General features: G+C 38.1%; 1 protein-coding gene across 11 annotated transcripts in view; it reads right to left on the bottom strand.

Annotated features, from left to right (window-relative positions):
* The window catches only part of HECTD1 (HECT domain E3 ubiquitin protein ligase 1), an 88,631-nt gene that overhangs the window by 61,510 nt on the left and 5,483 nt on the right, over nt 1-21,638 (bottom strand). For all 11 annotated transcript variants that reach the window (XM_081829454.1, XM_081829448.1, XM_081829453.1 and 8 more), the window contains exons 3-4: nt 5,117-5,351; nt 1,065-1,292 (exon numbers count right to left, since the gene is read on the bottom strand). In XM_081829454.1, coding sequence (XP_081685580.1) covers nt 1,065-1,292; nt 5,117-5,351 — 463 coding nt within the window. The remainder of the gene's footprint in view (nt 1-1,064; nt 1,293-5,116; nt 5,352-21,638) is intronic.

Genomic DNA, 21,638 nt, shown 5'->3' with positions numbered 1-21,638 from the left:
GTGGCTCAGTCGGTTAAGCCACTGCCTTCGGCTCAGGTCATGATCCTGGAGTCCCTGGATCGAGTCCCGCATCGGGCTCCCTGCTCGGCAGGGAGTCTGCTTCTCCCTCTGACCCTCCCCCCTCTCATGTACTCCCTCTCTCTCATTCTCTCTCTCTCAAATAAAAATAAATAAAATCTTAAAAAAAAAAAAAAAAAAAGCATATGGATAATAAAATTCACCTAAAAATGACTAGGGGCTGGTACTGCTAATTTCATTCCTAAGATTATAAGGCAGCTGTAGCAAAGATATAAGGCATATCATCTGTCTAGATTTTAACCCTGGCTCCACATTCTGCTAAAGTATGAACCAAAGATATTGCTTAACTGCTCAAGGTCTCAGTTCCCTTAGTTATAAAATGGGGATAATAGTACCTATAATTCACTGTCCATGCTTAAATAAGATGATATATGTAAAGAAACGAGATGGACAGTAAAAGCTCAATAAATGTTAACTATTATTATGAACAACTCTGCCAAAATAATCTATGAATATCAACCAAAAATAATTAACAGAATAGTAAAACGCATTTAAAAGTCAAGTTTTATTTTCTAAAGTATGCTAATTAAAAAAACTTTACACGTAAGATATTTTAAATACTGTTATTTTACTTCAATGAGAACTATCAAAGTCAACAAAATTGTGCTGAATCAACAAACTACACTAAGTATAATGCAGCTTTAAAAATTATGTATTTCTGGGGTGCCTGGGTGGCTCAGTCGTTAAGCGTCTGCCTTTGGCTCAGGTCATGGTCCCAGGGTCCTGGGATCGAGCCCCACATCGGGCTCCCTGCTCAGCGGGAAGCCTGCTTCTCCCTCTCCCACTCCCCCTGCTTGTGTTCCCTCCTTCGCTCTCTGTCAAATAAATAAAAACTAAAAAAATCTTAAAAAAAAGAGAAAAAGAGAAAATGGAATTACCTCTAGTTCATCAACTGAAAAGTTCAAATAACAGTGTATCAAAGTTATAAATAAGGACACTATAAAGTCACTTTTTGAATACAAAGTATAAAACAGTGATTTATTTACCTGATGATCTTCATGTTTTAATAAACTAGAAAGAGATTCCACACAAATTTCTAAAGAAGAATCTTGAGGTTCCATTTTGCCACAGAGTCTTGATACCACAGCCATGGCAGAGTGCAAGGTATCTTTATGAACCAAGTGTCCACTGTCACGAATGAAGGTAAGCACACAATTCAAACCACCAGCCTCAAAGACTGCTCCTGACTCACGAGTACATATCAGTTCTAACACCTACAACAGTAAATCAAAATTAACAAAAGAATACAGTAAGGCCAATTTTAATTTTCTAGCGTCACAGAAAACACAATGTGCCCTCCAAATTTATTAGTAGCCACATTTTAAAAAGCACAACAAATTAATTTGAATATTATATTTAATTTAGCCCAATATATGTAAGGCATCATCATTTCAACGTTACCAAAGTTAAAAATTGATGTATTTTACATTCTTTAATGTATTTTTTTAAAGGTTTTTTTTTTTAATAATTTATTTTTTTTTTAGGGACGCCTGGCTAGCTCAGCCAGTTAAGCGGCTGCCCTTGGCTCAGGTCACGATCCTAAGGTCCTGGGATTGAGCCCCACATCGGGTTCCTTGCTCAGCAGGGAGCTTGCTTCACCATTTGCCTGCCACTCCCCGTTTGTGCTCACACTCTCTCTCTTTCTGATTAAAAAAAATATATAGGGTTGCCTCGGTGGCTCAGTCGGTTAAGCATCTGCTTTCAGGTCAGGTCATGATCCCAGGGTCTTGGCACTGAGTTCCGCATCAGGTTCCTTGCTCAGTGGGGAGTCTGCTTCTCCTGTCCCTCTACTGTTTGCCCCACTTGTCTCTCTAGCCCTCTCTCTCTCTCTGTGTCAAATAAATAAAATCTTTAAAATATATATATATATTTATTTATTTTAGAGAGAGGGAGGGAGAGCATAAGCAGGAGGAGGGGCAGAGGGAAAGGAGAGAGAGAATCCCAAGCAGACTCTCCACTAAGTGTGGAGCCCCACACGGGGAGTGATCCATGACCTGAACCAAAATCAAGAGTCAGATGCTCAACTAACAGAGCCACCGAGGCGCCCCATATACTTTAATATACTAAGTCTTCAAAATCCCAAGTGTATTTTATCCTTATAGCACATCTTAATTTGGGGTAGCCACATTTGAAATGTCCTATATGGCTATCGTATCAAACAGTGTAGGTTCAGATGGTGAAGCCGGCGTGGCAAGTTAAGCAACTAAAATAACTTAGCAGAAGTTTACAAAGTTCCTACACATGAAATCAATAAATAAATGCTTGCTATTACATTACTCATCATCCTCACACTTAATCTATGAATGTCAAAGCATGAAAAATTAACTTTCAGGGGCACCTGGGTCCTGAGATTGATTCCCACATCGGGCCCCCCCTGCTCTGCCAGGAGCCTGCCTCTCCCTCTCCCTCTGCCTGCCTTCCCCCTGCTTGCAGGTACGTGCGCTTGTTCTCTCTCTCTGTCAAATAAATAAAAATTTTTTAAAAATTAACTTTTATTTTCCAAATTATGTTGATGTTTAAGGAGCTCGGGTAGAACTAAAGAGTTAATAGGGTCCACAGATCTTATAGGCATACCAGAAAATTTAGACTCTATTCTTTTTTTTTTTTTAAAGATTTTATTTATTTATTTGAGAGAGAGAATGAGATAGAGAGAGAGCATGAGAGGGGGGAGGGTCAGAGGGAGAAGCAGACTCCCTGCTGCGCAGGGAGCCCGATGTGGGACTCGATCCTGGGACTCCAGGATCATGACCTGAGCCGAAGGCAGTCGCTTAACCAACTGAGCCACCCAGGTGCCCAGACTCTATTCTTTAAGGTAGAAAAATGTGGGGTTTTTTGAGAAAAATGTTTTAAGCAGAAAAACAGTATGATCAGATTTCCAGTTAATAACTGGGAATGGGCCATAGGGAGAGTACAGAGGTAAATGCAAAAAAAAATTTCAAGCATTAATATTTAAGAGAGGATGAAAGCTTAACTAAGGCAATAGTAACAGAGACAAACAAAAGGAAATAAACTAGAAAATCATCATGTGTGGGGTGGAAAAAAGGAAAGAAAAGATAAAGCAGGGTTTCTGCCTACAGTGGGTAAATTTGATGCCAATTATCAAAATAACTGTATTTGTAGTAAAAGATCATGAATTCAGACAGCTATTGGAGCTGTCCAACAAGCCTTTGTATATGGAGTCTAGAACTCAAGAGAGAGGTCAGGTCTACAGATAAAGACATGAGGGCCATATACAAATGAATGGAATTGATGGTGATAGATGAGATTATCTAGGCAAAGTCATAATTTTAAGAAGGTAAAAAAAGAACCTTAGAAATTTAAGAATAAATTAATAACAATAATCTGCAAAGGAAACAGAAAAAGGGGGAGCAGGGTGTAAAAGACAAGAAAGAGTTTGAAATAGTATGAGTCAATGAATAAAGAATGGAGTAAAATTACAGTCCCAGAGGAAACATGAAGTATTATGATCAAGAGAGTAAGACAGAGCACACCTGGGTGACTCAGTCATTTGGGTGTCCAACTCTTATTTCCAGCTCAGGTCATGAGCTCAGGGATGTGAGATCAAGCCCTGAGTCAGGCTCCACACTCAAGTGCGGAGACTGCTTGAGATTCTTTCTCCTTCTGCCCCTCCCCCTGCTCGCATACTCACGCTCTCTAAAATTAATTAATTAATTAAATTTTAAAAAGAGAGAATAAGAGAAAAACAGCTCTAAACAGGAAAATAGATACCTCTTTGTCTGAGTCTAGAGACAAAAATAAATCTACAGACACAGAGGCAGAAAATCAAGACATTAACACCTGTAACAGCAGCTCTCAAAGTGTGGAGAAGACATTTTCAAAGATCCTTTTAAGTTAAAGCTTTTTTCGTAATACCAATACCATGACAGTAATTATCTTTTTCATTCTCATTCTCTCAGGAGTGTAGGGTGGAATTTTTGAAAAGCTATATGTGATATAGCAACAGACTAAATGCAGAAGCAGATATGAGGATCCACTCAACTTCTTCTATTAAGCCAGACATTAAAGAGACATACAAAAATGCTTAACAATGCTACTATTCTCATTAATTTTCCATTTGTTCAGGAAATAATTTTTTCATTAAAAATGTACATTAACACATAATGAGTTTGTTATTTTCAGATAAATATATGTTCTAAATTTCTGTTTTAATATCTAATATAGTAAAGGTAAATAGAGATAACCTACATAAACAAAGGCTCTTTGAGGGCCCCTCAATAATAAGACTTGTAAAGGGATCCTGAGACAGAAAGTTTGAAAACTGCTGGCCTACGGCAGCAAGAATCTTAACAAGAATGAAACAGGAATCATAACAAATCAAGGATAGTCTAAATGTTTTCATCAAGTAGTTTTAATAAATTACTGACCCAGCACTGGTGCTTTCAAAGTCACATAAAGTTTATAATTAGTCCCACCAGGAATAAAACAAAACAGCTACTCTAAAGGAAGTACAAAAAAATAGTTAAATCCATGGGCCCTCGAACCAGACTTCGTAATTTCAAACTCCTAACTTTTCGATCCTGGCTCTGCCATGAACTACTTGTACCACCACCAAGTTACTTAACCTCAAGATGCTTGAATTTTTTTCAAATAAAAAATAGAAATGCTGATATTAGCAGCACCCACCTCATATAAAGTTGTCATGAAGACTAAGTGAGTTAAAACACGTAAAGTGTTTGGCATAATGCCTGACTCTAATAATCAGTATTAGTTGTTGTCACTACTATTTTCATACAAAATCATTTTGGCTAAGAACAGGGATTACCTATCTCAAAAGCTACCAGGAACCCAAGAGCCAGCACAGAAGAGCATTATCTGTGACCTACAATTTCCTTTGAAGATAAGACTTCTTTTCCCAAGCTATAAGGGATCCTCTTTGGTGCCACAAGGACCATGACTTCCACTGTTGTCAACCACTCTCAATAAAGTAAAAATAATGAAAGAATTTTCTTTTTTTAGCAAAATATATTTTTTATTCTCTAGTGATCTTCAAATGGGCCAGTAAATAATTAAGACTTACCTTTACACATTGTTCAGCTAAGTCTCGGCTAGTCCTGTTATTAAGCTCGACCACAACTAAACGATTACAAAGTGCTTTTATAGCTCCATCAACCCCAACAATCCTTCGGGTGCATTCTGCAGATACATCCAGATAGTATGTGATGGCACGGGCTGTCACCTCTAACACATTGTCTGGAGCACTTTCATCAAGAAAAATTTTGCAGAGGGCTGGTAAGAAAGTGCGAGGAGGACATCTGTAGTGAAAGAAATCATATTATACCACGGATTACTAAATTCTTCACATCAAAAATTAATAAAGTAACAAGTAAAAATTGTAACATATTACATCACATTCAATACTGTGTCTGCATCTGTATTAGGCAGTATTTCTCACATTGCTTTTGTTTCCAGAACAATACTCACATGCTAATTTCATAACTGCTGAAAATATCAAGTTACCAACAGTTAAAGGTAGCAGCATTAACTTGAAACCATGTTTAAAAAAAACATTCCTGGGGCACCTGGGTAGCTCAGTCATTAAGCGTCTGCCTTCAGCTCAGGTCATGATCCCAGGGTCCTGGGACAGAGCCCCGCAACAGGACCCCTGCTCCGCGGGAAGCCTGCCTCTCCCTCTCGCCCTCCCCCTGCTTGTGTTCCTGCTCTCACTATCTCTCTGTCAAATAAATAAATAAAATCTTTAAAAAAAAAAAAAATTCCTATTCAATACTCAGCTCAAACATCAACTGCTCTGTAAAACCTTCCCTAACCTCCCCAAATCACTAAGTGGTACTTTCATGTTCCTAAAACCTCATACAAACAGTGCCCACACTATTTAATCTACCACTTTATTTCCTTATTTACATTAAAATGTCCTGAAGGCCAGGGACATTGTTCAATTAATGTTTTATTAGAACAAGTGCTGATCTGGGGTTTAATAGATAAGGACAAAACATACAACAACTTTCTAACCTTTGTGGTCCTGTTTCCTCATTTGTAAAGCAAAGATAATATCTAAAAAGTACCAACTTTATATGGATGATATGAAAATTAAATAAAATTATATATATTAAACACTTAGCTCAGTATACTGGCACCATACTGAACTAACTAACTTTAGTTCTCCTTACCGCCTATGAATAGTCTAACGCCTGCTATATAATCAAAAGCAGAATTTGTGAGGTACCAATAATATCCTTTATATTTTACCAACACTTAAAATATGAAAGACTATGATTTACATTTAGTAGATATCTCAATTATATGACATAAAATACATTATTCTAACTTCTCTGCACAAACTAAGCTTTAAATAGGCTACACATAACACAAAAGGTAATACTCTAAACGTTTTAGTGGAATTCTTTTTCCTCCAAATTTTAGTGTATATATCTTAGTAGCTTTTTAAGCTGTGTATTGGGACACCTGGGTGGCTCAGTCGGTTAAGCATCTGCCTTCTCTCTCTCCAACCCTCCCCCAACACTCACACACACTCTCTCTCTCTCACACATAAATAAATAGATCTTTAAAATAAAAAAAAGGGGCGCCTGGGTGGCTCAGTCGTTAAGCGTCTGCCTTCAGAATAAAATCTAAAGAATAAAATCTTTAAAGAAAATTTAAAAAAATAAAGCTGTCTCTTCAGTTGTCGATTAGGGGTATTTTCCCTCTTCTTATCTTTTTTTTTAAAGATTTTATTTATTTGTTTGTTTATTTAACGACAGAGAGAGAGCACAAGCAGGGGAAGCAGCAGGCAGAGGGAGAGGAAAAAGCAGGCTCCCTGCTGAACGTGGAGCCTGACCCAGGGCTCCATCCCAGGACCCTGGGATCATGACCTGAGCCAAAGGCAGATATTTAACTGACTGAGCCCCCAGGTGCCCCAAGAATAAACTTTTTTTTTTTTTTAAAGACTTTACTTATTTATTTGACAGAGAGAGACACAGTGAGAGAGGGAACACAAGCAGGGGGAGTGGGAGAGGGAGAAGCAGGCTTCCCGCGGAGCAGGGAGCCTGATGCAGAGCTCGATCCCAGGACCCTGGGATCACAACCTGAGCCGAAGGTAGGCGCTTAACGACTGAGCCACCCAGGTGCCCCGAATTAATAAACTTTTAAAATTAAACACAAAATTCTTCAAATCCCCACCAAGACAATACAGAAGAACCTAAAGCTGTATGCATATACACACAGACAAGCACTTCAGGCTATAAAGAATCTCTAATTAGAATCACAAAAAATTTACTCCAAAATAAATTCAATCATTCATATTTTATTTCTGTATTTCTAATACAGACCTTATTTCCATATGAACACACAATGGAGGCAGATACAAAACTATGCTGGGCATATATTAGCATCATTTTAAAATCTCCATTCCAGGGCGCCTGGGTGGCTCAGTCAGTTAAGTGACTGCCTTCAGCTCAGGTCATGATCCTGGAGTCCCGGGATCGAGTCCCACATCGGGCTCCCTGCTCAGCAGGGAGTCTGCTTCTCCCTCTGACCCTCCTCCCTCTCATGCTCTCTGTCTCTCATTCTCTCTCTCTCAAATAAATAAAATCTTAAAAAAAAAAAAAATCTCCGTCCCATTTTCCCTTAAAATATAAAAATCAAAATTCACTAACTTACTCATTCATTCCTCCAAGGATTAAAAACTTATTACATTATCTTCAATTAAATTTTCCTACAATGAACTCTAAAGTTCAAAAGAATCAAAAATCACAAGGTCCTCTATCAAAAGCAATACCATTTTGAAGATGGTTATAAGAAGATAATTATAAACAAACACACTGGGTCAGACTTAAAAAAATAATTAAATATTATCTGAAACAGATTAAGAAAACTTTGATTTCCTCTTATGGTTAAGTCAAGAGCTCAAAAAAGTTATCAGGCAAAAATGTATATACAAAGATGGTCACAGTGACATGAACCATGTATCTAATAACAAGGGCATGATTAAGTATATGACACATCCATATGACAGATTATACAGGTTTTATGGAGGTACTTACTAAAAACATATTGTGATACAAATATTGTTTAATAAAAATATTAGATAAAAAAAAACCATATCCATTACGGTGTTCACCGTGTTAAAATATACAGAGAAAAAACTAGAGGAAAAAGTTAAAATGACTTATTACTAGATAATGCAATTACAGGTAATTTCTCTAAAAACTTCTCTAAACTTTTCTGATTTTTCCAAATTTCTCATTCTCTAAACTTCTCATTCTCTAAGCTTTTCTGATTTTTCCAAATTTCTGAAACAAGTGTATTTTGCAATTCCCAGAAAATAAATTTAAGTTTGGGGCAAGTCAACTACAGTAAGTTTATTATACCCTATTTCTCCCAATGATTACAAACAAAAACCTTGGACAAAAAAAAACAACTATCTGAGGACTCTGAAAAGTACACAGAAGATGGACTGGGGAAGGAAGTCAAAACTAAGTAAGGACCCATGATGGAAGTGAGTTTCAGGGGCTTTTTTCCTTTCCTCTTTTCTTTTCTGGTTTGATCCATTGATGGGTCAAGTCTTCAAACTATGTAGCAGGAACACAGAACATAAACTCAGAGAAAACCAAGAAAGAGGGTCTCTGTGAGCCAGAGAGTGTGGGGAGAAACTCTGGGGCTTCTTATTCCCTGCCTGGCTCCCAAGGCTAGCCTCAGAGTTAAGCCTCACACTAAACCCTGAGTGACACATGCACAGTGCAGTAAAGACGGCATGAGCATCTAAGGCACTGGAAAGAACTGGGAACTAAGAAAAGGAGCCTGTATGGTCAAAAGAGCATGAGAAGAATCCTGTTATCTTCTCTTTTTCTCTCACTACTTTTACCTTGGGGGCAGTCTAGTCTAGTCCCAGCACAAGGGGGAAGAAGAGTGGAGGGGGAGGTAGGTGGGAAGAAATGTAGCTATAACATCACGAAAGCCCCAGTTTTCTAGCTAGAACACCAGTAAAAAAGGGTTCCAGGTAGCCAAAAGATAGGGGAAATCTCAGAAAAGAAAGAGCAAAAAAGGATCCCCAACACAAGTCCTAAGCTCACCTCCAAACTGCTCTGTGAAGGACAGAGCTGAAAAACAGCAGCAAAGACTTTGACAACTGAACTATGATATAATCCACCACCAAGTCCCAGATTATACTCTGAATGACACATGTACAGAGTAGACCCAAACACTGTAACAAAAGCTACAAAATCACTAGCACTGGAACCACCACCCACAGAGGGCAAGATAGAACTTGCAATCTAAATCTAACCAGAATGACTGCATGCCAACACAAAATCAACATTATCTCCAGAGGATTGTTATAAAACCCAGAGTCTCACAATATCCCAAATATCTAAGATAAAATCCAAAATAACTTGAAACAGGGGTGCCTGGCTGACTCAGTCAGGACAGCATGTGACTCTCAATCTCAGGGTCATGAGTTCAAGCCCCACGTAGGGCACGGAGCCATAAAAATACTTGAAACACAAAGAATCAGTACAATCTGATCTATCCAACTCAAGAAAAAGACAGTCGGGTGCCTGGGTGGCTCAGTCGGTTGAGCATCTATTTGACTCTTGATCTCAGCTCAGGTCCTGATCTCAGAGTCTTGAGTTCAAGCCTCACACTGGGCTCCACAATACACAGGGAGCCTCCTTGGGGAAAAAAAAAAAAGGGGGCAGTCAACAGATACAAGCCTGAGACAATCGATGTTAAAATATGGGGGGGGGGGGGGGAAGCAAAGCAAAGCAAAGCGAAGCAAAAAAAAAGAAAAGAAAAGAAAAAATTATCAGAGAGGATTCTCAATTAGTTATTGTAACTATACCCTATGAGGTAAATGTGAACATTCTTGAAATGATTGGAAACAGAAGTTTTCAACAGAGAAATAGAAAGCATAAAAAAGAATCACATGAAAGTTTTAGAAATAAAAAGTACAGGGGTGCTGGGTGGCTCAGATGGTTAAGAATCTGCCTACAGCTCATGTCATGATCCCAGAGTCCTGGGATCAAGCCCCACGTCAGGCTCCCTGTTCAGTGGGGAGTCTGCTTCTCCCTCTCCCTCTGCATCACCCCCTGCTTGTGCTCTCTCTGTCTCAAATGAATAAATAAAATCTTAGAAAGAAAGAAAGAAAGAAAAGAAAGAAAGAAAGAAAAGGTACAATATGTGAGTGGGGGGAAAACCTCACTAAATGGGCTCAAAAGCCATAAAAGACAGTGAGCTTGAAGACAGGTAATAAAAATTATCCAATCTGAAAAACAGAGTGAAAAGACTGGGAGAAAAAAGTAAACAGTGTTAGGTATCTGAGGGAACACATCAAAAAGTGTAACATTTGTGGACTGGAGTCCCAGAAGAAAAGGAGAAAAGAAAATGGCTGTAGAAAATAGATTTGACAAAAAAATGCTCCAAATGTGGTGAAAGGCATACAGATTCAAGAGCTCAGCAAACTTCAATTAAGACAAATTCAAAGACAACCAAGCACAGGCAAATCACAATCAAAGAGCAAAAATCCCCACAAAGGTAAATTTTTAAAAAAATCTTAAAAGCAGCATGAGGAAAAGCAACACAAAGAAACAAAGGTCAGAATAAATGCAGATTTCTCATCAGAAACCATAAAGGCCAGAAAACCATGGAACAGTATCTTTAAAGTGCTGAAAAGAATTGTCACCCCAGAATTTTATATCCAGCAAAAATACCTTCACAGCACAAATAGAAAATAAAGACATTCTCAAATGAAGAAAAACTAAGAGAATTAATCACCAGCAGACTTCCCTAAAAGAAATGTTAAAGAGGGGAGCGCCTTGGTGGCTCAGTCGGTTAAGCGTCTGCCCAGCTCAGGTCATGATCCTGGAGTGCCAGGATCAAGCCCCACATCAGGCTCCCTGCTCAGTGAAGAGTTTGTTTCTCCCTCTCCCTCCTCCTCCCTCTCTCTTTCTCTCAAATAAATAAATAAAATCTTAAAAAAAAAAAAAAAATGTTAAAGAGGGGAGCCTGGGTGGCTCAGTCAGTTAAACATCCAACTCTTGATCTTAGCTCAGGTCTTGATCTCAGAGTCCTGAGTTGAAGCCCCATATTGGGCTCCACGCTGGGTGTGGATCCTACTTTAAAAAAAAAAAAAAAAAAGAGCAGCACCTGGGTGGCTCAGTCGTAAGGCATCTGCCTTCAGCTCAGGTCATGATCCCAGGGTCCTAGGATCGAGGCCCACAATGGGCTCCCTGCTCAGCAGGGAGCCTGCTTCTCCCTCTCCCACTCCTCCTGCTTGTGTTCCCTCTCTTGCTGTGTCTCTCTCTGTCAAATAAATAAATAAAATCTTTAAAAAAAAAAAAAAGAAAGAATGAAAGAAAAGGGAACCTGCGTGGCTCAGTCGGTTAAGTGTCTGCCTTTGGCTCGGGTCATGATCCCAGAATCCTGGGATCCAGCCCATAAGGCTCCCTGCTCAGAGGAGAGTCTGCCCCATGTTCTCTCTCTGCTCTTTCAAATAAATAAGTAAAATCTTAGAAAAAAAGAAAAAGAAATGCTGAGAAAGTTCTTCAAAGTTAAAGAAAATGATACCAGAGACATACATGGAACTTCAGGAATGAAGGGAGAGCAACAGAAATAATAAATATGTAAGTAAATATAATAGATTATTTTTCTCCTCTTAAACTGACTTTTGAAAGCGAAAATTTTAAGATTGCATCTTGATATTTTCCATGTATGTAGATTTAAAACAACAAAAGATAAAGGGATCTACATAGTTGTAAGGCTTCTTCATTTTAAATGGTAAAACACTAACTCTTAGTTAAGTAATTAATCTTAATTAATTCCCAGAGCAACCATTAAAAAAATATAAAGAGAGCCAAAAACCAACAAGCAAGTTAAAATAGAATGCTACAAAATATTCAGGTAATTCGAAAGGTAGGAAAGAACAGAAAAAAAGAGAACAAAAAGTAAAATGTTACACATATATCCAAACACACCAAAAATTACATTAAATGTAAATCGTCTAAACTGACCAATTAAAAACAGTCAGGTTGGACTAAAAAAAAAACAAACCAGGCTGGATTAAAAAAACACAAGCCAACCATGTACCGTCTGCAAGAAACCCACATTATATATAATAACATAGATTGGTTAAAACTGAAAGGATGGAAGAAAAGATAGATCAAACAAACACTATCAAAAGAAAGCCTGAAGGGCACCTGGCTGGCTCAGTCAGTGAAACATGGGACTGCTGATCTTGGGGTTGTGAGTTCGAGCCCCATGTCGGGTACAGAGATTACTTAAAAATAAAATCTTTAAAAAAGGGGTGCCTCGGTGGCTCAGTCATTAGGCGTCTGCCTTCGGCTCGGGTCATGATCCCGGGGTCCTGGGATTGAGCCCTGCATCGGGCTCCCTGCTCCGTGGGAAGCCTGCTTTTCCCTTTCCCACTCCCCCTGCTTGTGTTCCCTCTCTCGCTGTGTCTCTCTGTCATATAAATAAACAAGATCTTTAAAAAAAAAAAAATCTTAAAAAAAAAGAGAGAGAAAAAGGCAAGCAAGCAAGCAAGCTTAAGTGGCCATAGTTATGTAAGACAAAATAAACTTCAGAACATGGAAAATTACCAGAGCTAAAAAGAGAGTTTTCATAATGATAAAGCATTGATTCACCAAGAAAACTTAACAATCCTTTTAAAGTCATCTAACAAGGCTTCAAAATACATGAAAAACTGAGATAACTGAAAAGAAATAGATAAATCTACAATTACACTTGGAGACTTCAACACCTCTCTTTCAGTAACCTATAAAACAAATAGAAATCAACAAGGATATAGACTGAACACCACTATCAATCAACCTGACCTAATTTGACACTTACAGAACATTCCTCCCGAACAAGAGCAAAATATACATTCTTCTCAAGTGCATGTGAATGATTCACCAAAACTAAACCATATAATGGGCCATAATACAAACCTTAAGAGATTTAAAATAATTAATTAAAATAATAAAGTATATTATCTGACCACAATAGTGACACAAAAATATCTGGAAAATACCCAAATATTTCTAAATTAAGCAACACGCTTCTAAATAACACAAGGGTAAAAAAGAAACTTCCAAAGAAAATTTTTAAGTATTTTGAACCAAATGAAAATGAATGTATAACATCAACTAAAGCAGAAAAGAGAAATCTATAGTATTAAATGCTTATATTAGACAAGGTCTCGAATCAGTAACCTAAGCTTCCACCTAAGAACTAGAAAAAAAAAGAGCAAATTAAATTTCAAACCAATACAGAAGGAATTAATAAAGAGCAGAAATCAATGAAACTTGAAACAGAAAAACAAAAAATGAATTAAACCAAAAGCCACTTCTTTATAAAGATTAATAAAACTGATAAATCTTTAGCCAGATTGATCAAAACATAAAAATTACCAGTATCAAGATGAAAAGGAAAATTATCCCTACATACTGTACAAACACCCAAAAGATAAAAAGGAATATTACAAACAACTCTATGCCCATAAATTCTAATTCACATTAGTTAGACCAATTCCTTGAAAGACATACTACTAAAATTCACTCAAGAATTAAATAACCTAAACGGTCCTCTATTACACAAAGAATTAATTATAAAAACCTTCAAACATACCAATTTATTCTCTTATGGATTGTGCTTTTGGTGTTTACCTAAGAAATACCTGACTAACCTAGGGTCACAAAGGATATCTCCATTTTCTTCTAGAGGTTTTATAGTTTTAGGTTTTATGTTTAGGTCTATGATTCATTTTAATTTTATTTTTGTATATGGTGTGGGACATGAATCACAGTTACTTTTTCTTTTTTCCACATGGATACCAATTGTTCCAGCACCATAAAAAAATACGATCCTTTTCCTCCGAACTGCCTTTGCACCTTTGTTGAAATAAGGTGTCTCGGGGCACGTGGGTGGCTCAGTCATTCAGCGTCTGCCTTCAGCTCAGGTCATGATCCCAGGGTCCTGGGATCGAGTCCCGCATCAGGCTCCCTGCTCCGCAGGAAGCCTGCTTCTCCCTCTCCCACTCCCCCTGCTTGTGTTCCCTCTCTCACTGTGTCTCTCTCTGTCAAATAAATAAATAAGATCTTTAAAAAAAAAAAAAGAAAGAAAGGAAAAGAAATAAGGTGTCTCGGTATGTAAGTCTATTTCTGAACTCTGCTCCATTTCATCGGTCCATTTTGCTTTATATCAGTACCACACTGTTTTGATTACTGTAGCTATATAACAGGAATTTAAAAACAGTATTATTAGTCCTCTAACTTGTTTTGGCTAGTGTAGGTCCTTTGTATTTCCATATAAAGTTTGAAGTCAGTTTGCCAATTTTTCCATCTTGTCAGATTTTTCTCTAACAATTGCAGAAGAAATGAAAATACATATTTACACAGAAATCAATATACTAATGTTTATAGTAACTTTGGTCATAATCACCAAAAATAGAAAACCAAATGTCTTTCAAAAGGTAAATGGGTAGGGGCACCTGGGTGGCTCAGATGGTTAAGCGTCTGCCTTTGGCTCAGGTCATGATCCCAGGGTCCTGGGATCGAGCCCCACATCGAGCTCCCTGCTTGGCGGGGAGCCTGCTTCTCCCTCTCCCTCTACTGTTCCCCCTGCTTGTGCTCTCTCACTCTATCAAATAAATAAATAAAATCTTTAAAAAAAAAAAAAGGTAAATGGATAAACCATCTACGGGGTACATCCATAAAATGGTACTACACAGCAATTAAAAGAAAGGAACTATTATACACACAGCAACATAGATGACTCTCAAATGCAATATACTGTATTTATGAAGCCAGACTCAAAACACTACACAATGTATATGGGATTCTACTTATACAACATTCTCGTAAAGTCAAAACTATAGCATCAGAGAACAGACCACTCACTGGTTGTCAAGCACTGGGGTTGGGGAAGGATTTAACTTCAAAGGGACAGCTCTAGGAACTGGAACTTGGGATGATGGAACAGTGCTGAATTTCAATTGTGGTGGTGGTTACACGACTCTGCATTTGTCAAAACTCGGAACTTTACTGTGTGTAATTTAAATAAATTTCAGAAAAAAATTAGTATCATGCCTATCATAATCACAGCCCTCCCTGTATAGTGCTAAAAGTATACATCCATGGCACAAAATTTTACTTATAATTAAAGAGCTTTTCAAACTTTTAAATTTGCTAAAGATTAATCTCTTACATTATGGGCAGAATTATTTTTATATAATTAAACCTAGTACTATACTATAATACCAATTTATAGACCTAAAAGTAGCCTAATTAGGAAACATTAAGATTACTCCACCTATATGGAACTGTCAGACCAGTCAACCACACAAATGAGATTAAGAAGAAACTTCAGATGAATCCAAATTTAAGCAATGGTTTCCAAAATGCTACCTGCAATGACATCAGAATCTTTCCCTGATGAAAGCAGAGATAAGTAACTTAAAACAAGAACAGGGACATCTGGCTGGCTTAGTTGGTTAAGCATCTGCCTTTGGCCCAGGTCATGAACCCAGAGTCCTGGGATCGAGCCCCGAATTGGGCTCCCTGCTGAGCAGGGAACCTGCTTCTCCCTCTGCTCCTGCTCGTGCTCTCTCTTGCTCACTCTCTCTCTCAAATAAATAAAATAAAAAAAAAACAAGAACAAAAAAGTTTCATGAGGTTCCAAAGAGAAATAATTTTCTTGGGAACTGTAATAGTTTTTATACTATAACTACCATACCCCTTTTTTAGACTATATCACTTGACTTGGGCCAAGATTTTTGAAGATTTACAATATAAAATTTAACTTCTTTAATAAAGGAAGTTATCTATAGTGGTAATATTTCCTTAATATGGTCTGTAAATTGGGCATTTCCTTTATTAAAGAACTAAAACAAAATTTTAACTATAAAAGTTAAATAAATTAATAAATTTGGTTTCATAAAGATAATAAATAACCTCTTTTGATCCATTTCATCTTTTATTTTTGTCCCTGCTCCCAGCCTTGAGTCTCTCTCTGTATTGCTTAACCAAAAATAACTCCTGGTGTAGCAGCTGAAAATTATGGCCTTCCCTCTCAAAGAAAAAGGAGTAAAATTCCAATATGTACACATGCCTTTCTCCAATTAAAACACACACACAAATCTGACTGCAATTCATTCAACAAATTATCTACTGAATAGACAGAACTTTTTTATGCCAAGTACTGTGCTAGGTATTGGAGGGTAGGATACAAAGATGAGTAAGACAGTGCTGGGCTCTAAGGAACTCAAAGGCCTAATGACACAATCAACAAGTATGCAAAGTATACATTATTTATAGCTACAAAATAGAAGAGTGTTGTTTGTTTGTTTTTTTAATATTTTACGGTGACAGGCACTTTGGTAAACTTAACAAAAGCTCACTGAAGATCATCATCTATGAGCCCCCCTTACAGAGAATGGTTCTTATCTTCTAGCACTTCTTTCTGCTGTCCACTGAAAAGAAGTACATAAACAGTTGACTTCTGTAAACAGAAATTACTTCCTTAACTTTTTAGAATTATATGTATTTGAAATAATGAACTTTCTCTATCCCAGGAAGGATCAGCTGTAGGGCTGATCAAAAAAATTATTTTTCACTTCCCTATTACTCTGCCATGGGGTAGAAGAAAACAGAAGTTAATATGGAGAAAGCAGGTACATAAATGCAGGGGGGTAGGGAAAATATATACTGATTCTGTCACTGTTTGTACTACAGAGAAGAATACAATGCGCCTCTTCTTACATGCTCCCCAACCAATTTCATGACTCCAGAAATACTTTCTTTAGGCATTTTAGGCATAAATGAAAAGCAAGCACAACATAAATAACTTCTTCAGTTTGTTCAGTATCTGGTTATTAGCTATTAGCTATTATATGCCAGGCACTATGCTTAGCAATAGAAAAACAAAAGAAGGGGCACCTGGGTGGCTCAGTCGGTTAAGCAGCTGCCTTCAGCTCAGGTCATGATCCAAGGATCCTGGGATGGAGACCTGAGCACCAACTGGCTCCCTGCTCAGCAGGGAGTCTGCTTCTCCCTCTGCCCCTACCCACTGCTCATGTTCACTCATGCTTGCTCTCGCTCACGCACATGCACTCTCATTCTCTCTCAAATGAATAAGTAAATAAAATCTTTTAAAAAAAGAAAAACAATAGTAATAGTAGTATCTAGTAGTACTGTGAGAACACAAGAGAAGTCTTTGAAGGCATCTGAATCTTATCCATTAGGTAAAAGACCCAAAGATTTTTTAAAATAGAGTGGTATAGTCAAATAATTATTTTAAGACTCAATAAAGCTGGGGGGGAAAGACCATGAAAAAAATTTTAAGATATGACTCTGGTTATTGTTAGCTTGGAGACGGGGATATCTCTTATGAAGCTCCTAGCAAATTATAATTATTTCCCCATACCAATCCGAGATACTATCATTCTTTTCAATCTCCTACTTCAGGGAGGAAAAAAGGTCATCAGACAGAAATCCCTCAAACTTTTAACCATCAAACCTAAAACATCTACATCTAATCTCTCCATCTTCCCTGTTTTACAAGGAACACACTACCTAAAATAAAACCCATCTCTCCACCAGCAGATCAGAGCTTTGCTCCTAAACATAAGATTTTCTGACCACAGCTTCAGCATTATCTGGTAGCATACTAGGAATGCAGACTATCAGGCAGCACACCAGACCAACTGAATCATAATTTGCAGCTTAACAAGATCCCCAGGTGATTCACATCATGCACACTGAAGTTTACAAAGCACTGGTCTTAACAGAAGCCTATTTTCTCCCAGTTTCTCAGAATCCAAAACACTATGGATATTCTCTCTCCTATCTCTTTGACCTTTAAAGGACAAAAATCCCATACCCCCATTCCAATCTAACTTCTTGAAAAAGTTTTCCACACTCCCTGGCTCTATTTCTTCATATCCTACTTACTCCTGGACCCATTCAAACCTGCCCCTCACCACCACTCCACTAGCTCTCATTAAGATCAATGTCCTGGACAATGTAGCTAAATCCAAAGGACACTTTCAGTGTTCACCCTACTTGACCTCTCACCACAATTCAACACAATTGTCCTTTCTCTTTTTGAATCACTTTCTTCCCATGTTGACATACACTCATGATGCAAAAGCAATGGTGGAAGAAACTGCTGGCGTTTCAGCAGGAATCAAGGCAAGGGCACTAAACTGTACTACTGGGAGCTGTATTCTTCACTGCCGAGCTCTGGCATTGGGGGGCTGGGGGCTGGGGGCAGGCAGTTTCACTACAGAATAACCCTGATGAAGGAAAAAAATTACTAATTTTGCTAAATCGCAACCCTTGAATACCTATCTTTTTAATAACCTACTTCAGGAAATGGGAAGTAAGTATAAAGCACATCTGCCTCCTGAAGAATGATGGTTGTGTCAAGGGAAAGCACTTGTGTAACTGTTGGAGAGTTCAACTAGACTTTTTTTCACCAACACCATTTTTACTTGAAAGAACTTCAGACAAACTGTGATTATTCAGACTTGGAAATCTGGCAAACATTTTCTCAAAATTTAACGAAGCAAGACTTCCACTTCAAGGAAAACAACTGACAGTACTTATTGCCAATGATAACATTAAAGCTTTCAAGCAAAAATGACAATTTTGGAAAACTTGTATCTGCCACCATGAGCTAGACAGCTTCCCAATATTGAAACCTTTCTGATGAGATCAGTATTCATATTAAACAAATGTGAGTTTGTGATACTATAGAATGACATATGTCAATCAACATCTGGATTATCTGTATAGCTTGATAAATCCATTACCAGTGCACAATTTTACAAGCTTAAACATGGGTTAAAAAAAAAATCCACTCAAAGTACGAGACCAATATATTTTATGTAACAGGGTACAAAAAGCTCATTCATATGATTCAGAATCCACATTATAACTAACCCTTAAGAAACTATCACTTGTCCAGTTTTGGTATGCTATCAAAGAATACCCATAATTATGTTTAAAAAATCATTACAACATTCCTCCCTTTTCCAACTACATTTGTGGAGGATGATTTTTTCATATATTTCTATCAAAACATAATCCAGGGCGCCTGGGTGGCTCAGTTGGTTAAGCGACTGCCTTCAGCTCAGGTCATGATCCTGGAGTCCCTGGATCGAGTCCCGCATCAGGCTCCCTGCTCGGCAGGGAGTCTGCTTCTCCCTCTGACCCACCCGACCCTCCCCCCTCTCATGTGCTCTCTCTCTCAGTCTCTCTCTCTCAAATAAATAAATAAAATCTTAAAAAAAAAAAAAACATAATCCAGCAGGCTGAATGCAGAGGCAGATATGAGAATCCAGCCAAATCCAAACTCATGATCTCAGCCCCTCAAAACTCTTCCAGTGTTCTCTCTCACTGAATGGCATCACCATCCATTATAACCTGAGTAATCCATGATACTTCCTTTCTCACTCTCTCATATCCAATCATTCAACAAGTTCTGACTCTTTTACTTCCTAAATCTATCTCTATCCACTTCTTCCTACTCCTATTACACCAAACTCTCTCTGGACCATAATCTACCAAGTCTAGAAGAATGTGTTCTTTCTGTCCTCTCCACACATCTATTCTATTCTCAAAAGAGCAGGTAATGTTTTTGAAAGACAAATGTAATCATATCAGTCATTCTTTTGCAGTATTTCACTGCCTTTGCATTGCTCTTAAGATAAAACCAAAAGCTTTACTTATCATATGCAAAAGACTCCATTCCATCTAGCCCCTACCTCCTACGCAGCACTCTGGCAAACTTTCCTTGTCCCAGTCACACTAGTGTTCTCCAAGTTCCTCAATCCCACTTCAAATTCTTCACACATTGCCTCCTCTTTGAACACCCTTCTACCTCCTCTACATAATTCATCCCATAAACTCTTACTCATCCTTCGTATCTTTAGAAAAAACCACTTCTTCAAAGAAGGCCACTCGGACTACCCCTACCCTTCCAGGTCATGTCCCTTCTACATACTGTCACAGCACCCTACTCTTTTCCTTCATTGCACTTAGTAAATGTTTATAACCACAGTTTTATTTCTATAATTATTTAATATCTGCCTTCTCTATCAGACTACTAGGCACCATAAAAATAGAGACTGTATCTGTTTTGGTCATCACCTAACACCTGACATAAAGTAGGAAGACAATTTAAATGGTTAGGGGAACCTGGGCAGCTCAGTTAGTTAAGCCTCTGACTTTGGCTCAGGTCGTGATCTCAGGGTCCTGGGATCGAGCCTCAAGTAGGGCTCAGCACTCAGCAGGGAGTCTGTTTCTCCCTCTCCCTCTGCCCCTTCCCCTACTTGTGTTCTCTCTCTCTCTCAAATAAATAAAATCTTCGAAATCTTTAAAAGGTTAAAAGCTGGGGTGCCTGGGTGGCTCAGTCGTTAAGCATCTGCCTTCAGCTCAGGTCATGATCCCAGCATCCTGGGATAGAGCCCCGCATAGGGCTCCCTGCTCAGCGGGAAACCTGCTTCTCCCTCTCCCACTCCCCCTGCTTGTGTTCCCTCTCTCGCTGGGTCTCTCTCTGTCAAATAAATAAATAAAATCTTTGAAAAAAAATAAATAAAAGGTTAAAAGCTTTGTCACTACTATAGGTATTTTTTACCTTTTACTATAAATATACAACAGGAAGTTTTTACCACTGTGTTCAACCACTTTGGAATCCAGACTCAAGACCTTCTTCCTTGGGATATCGCTCAAAGAATACACTAGGAAAATGATTAATGATGGTTGCCTCTGAAATGATTAGCCAGGAGAAAGGAGAGGGAGAGACTTTGTACTGTACATCCTTTTGTGCCCTCATAATTAACTAAAATGATTATTTTTTGAGACTTCAGGCGCCTGGGTGGTTCAGTTGGTTAAGCATCCGACTCTTGATTTAGGCTCAGGTCATGATCACAGGGCTGTTGAGATTGCGACCTATGCTGGGCATGGAGTCTGCTTAAGATTCTCTCACTCCCTCTGCCCCTACCCCGCTTCCTCTCTTAAAAAAAAAAGAAGAAAAGAAAAGAAAAGGAAAAAAAGAGCCTTCTAGTACCTAAAAGTACTATCCCTAGGGCACCTGGGTGGCTCAGTCAGTTAAGCATCTGCCTTTGCTCAGGTCATGATCCCAGAGTCCTGGGATCGAGCCCCGAGTCAGGCTCCCTGCTCCTCAGGGAGTCTGTCTGTGTCTCCCTCTGCCTCTGCCTCTCTCTCTCTCATGAATGAATACATAAAATCTTTAAAAAAAATAAAATTACTATACCTAATATCCCATTTTCTAGATCTTAGATTCTACCCAGAAAATATAACTTTTAAATTATACTACCTGAAGAGATAGTAGGCAGGATCTACAAGTGAGCAGGATTTACCTATTTATAATAACATGTACAATAATCTATTTTAATGTGAATGCAAACTCATTTGTAACTCATTAAACTTAACTATGATTAAATTTATAACATATTAAATTTAACTCACCAACATATCACAGATGAAAGCAAAAACTCACCTCGAACTTGAATTTTATTTTCTAGAGCATTACCCTGTAAGTTCAGGCATTAATAGGAAGAATCA

Source organism: Leptonychotes weddellii, chromosome 9 (genome assembly GCF_054177405.1).
Source record: "Leptonychotes weddellii isolate Sample4059 chromosome 9, ASM5417740v2, whole genome shotgun sequence".
NCBI lineage: Eukaryota > Metazoa > Chordata > Mammalia > Carnivora > Phocidae > Leptonychotes > Leptonychotes weddellii.
Note: the sequence above shows the minus strand (reverse complement) of the source record. Positions and strands in the feature narration are given on the sequence as shown.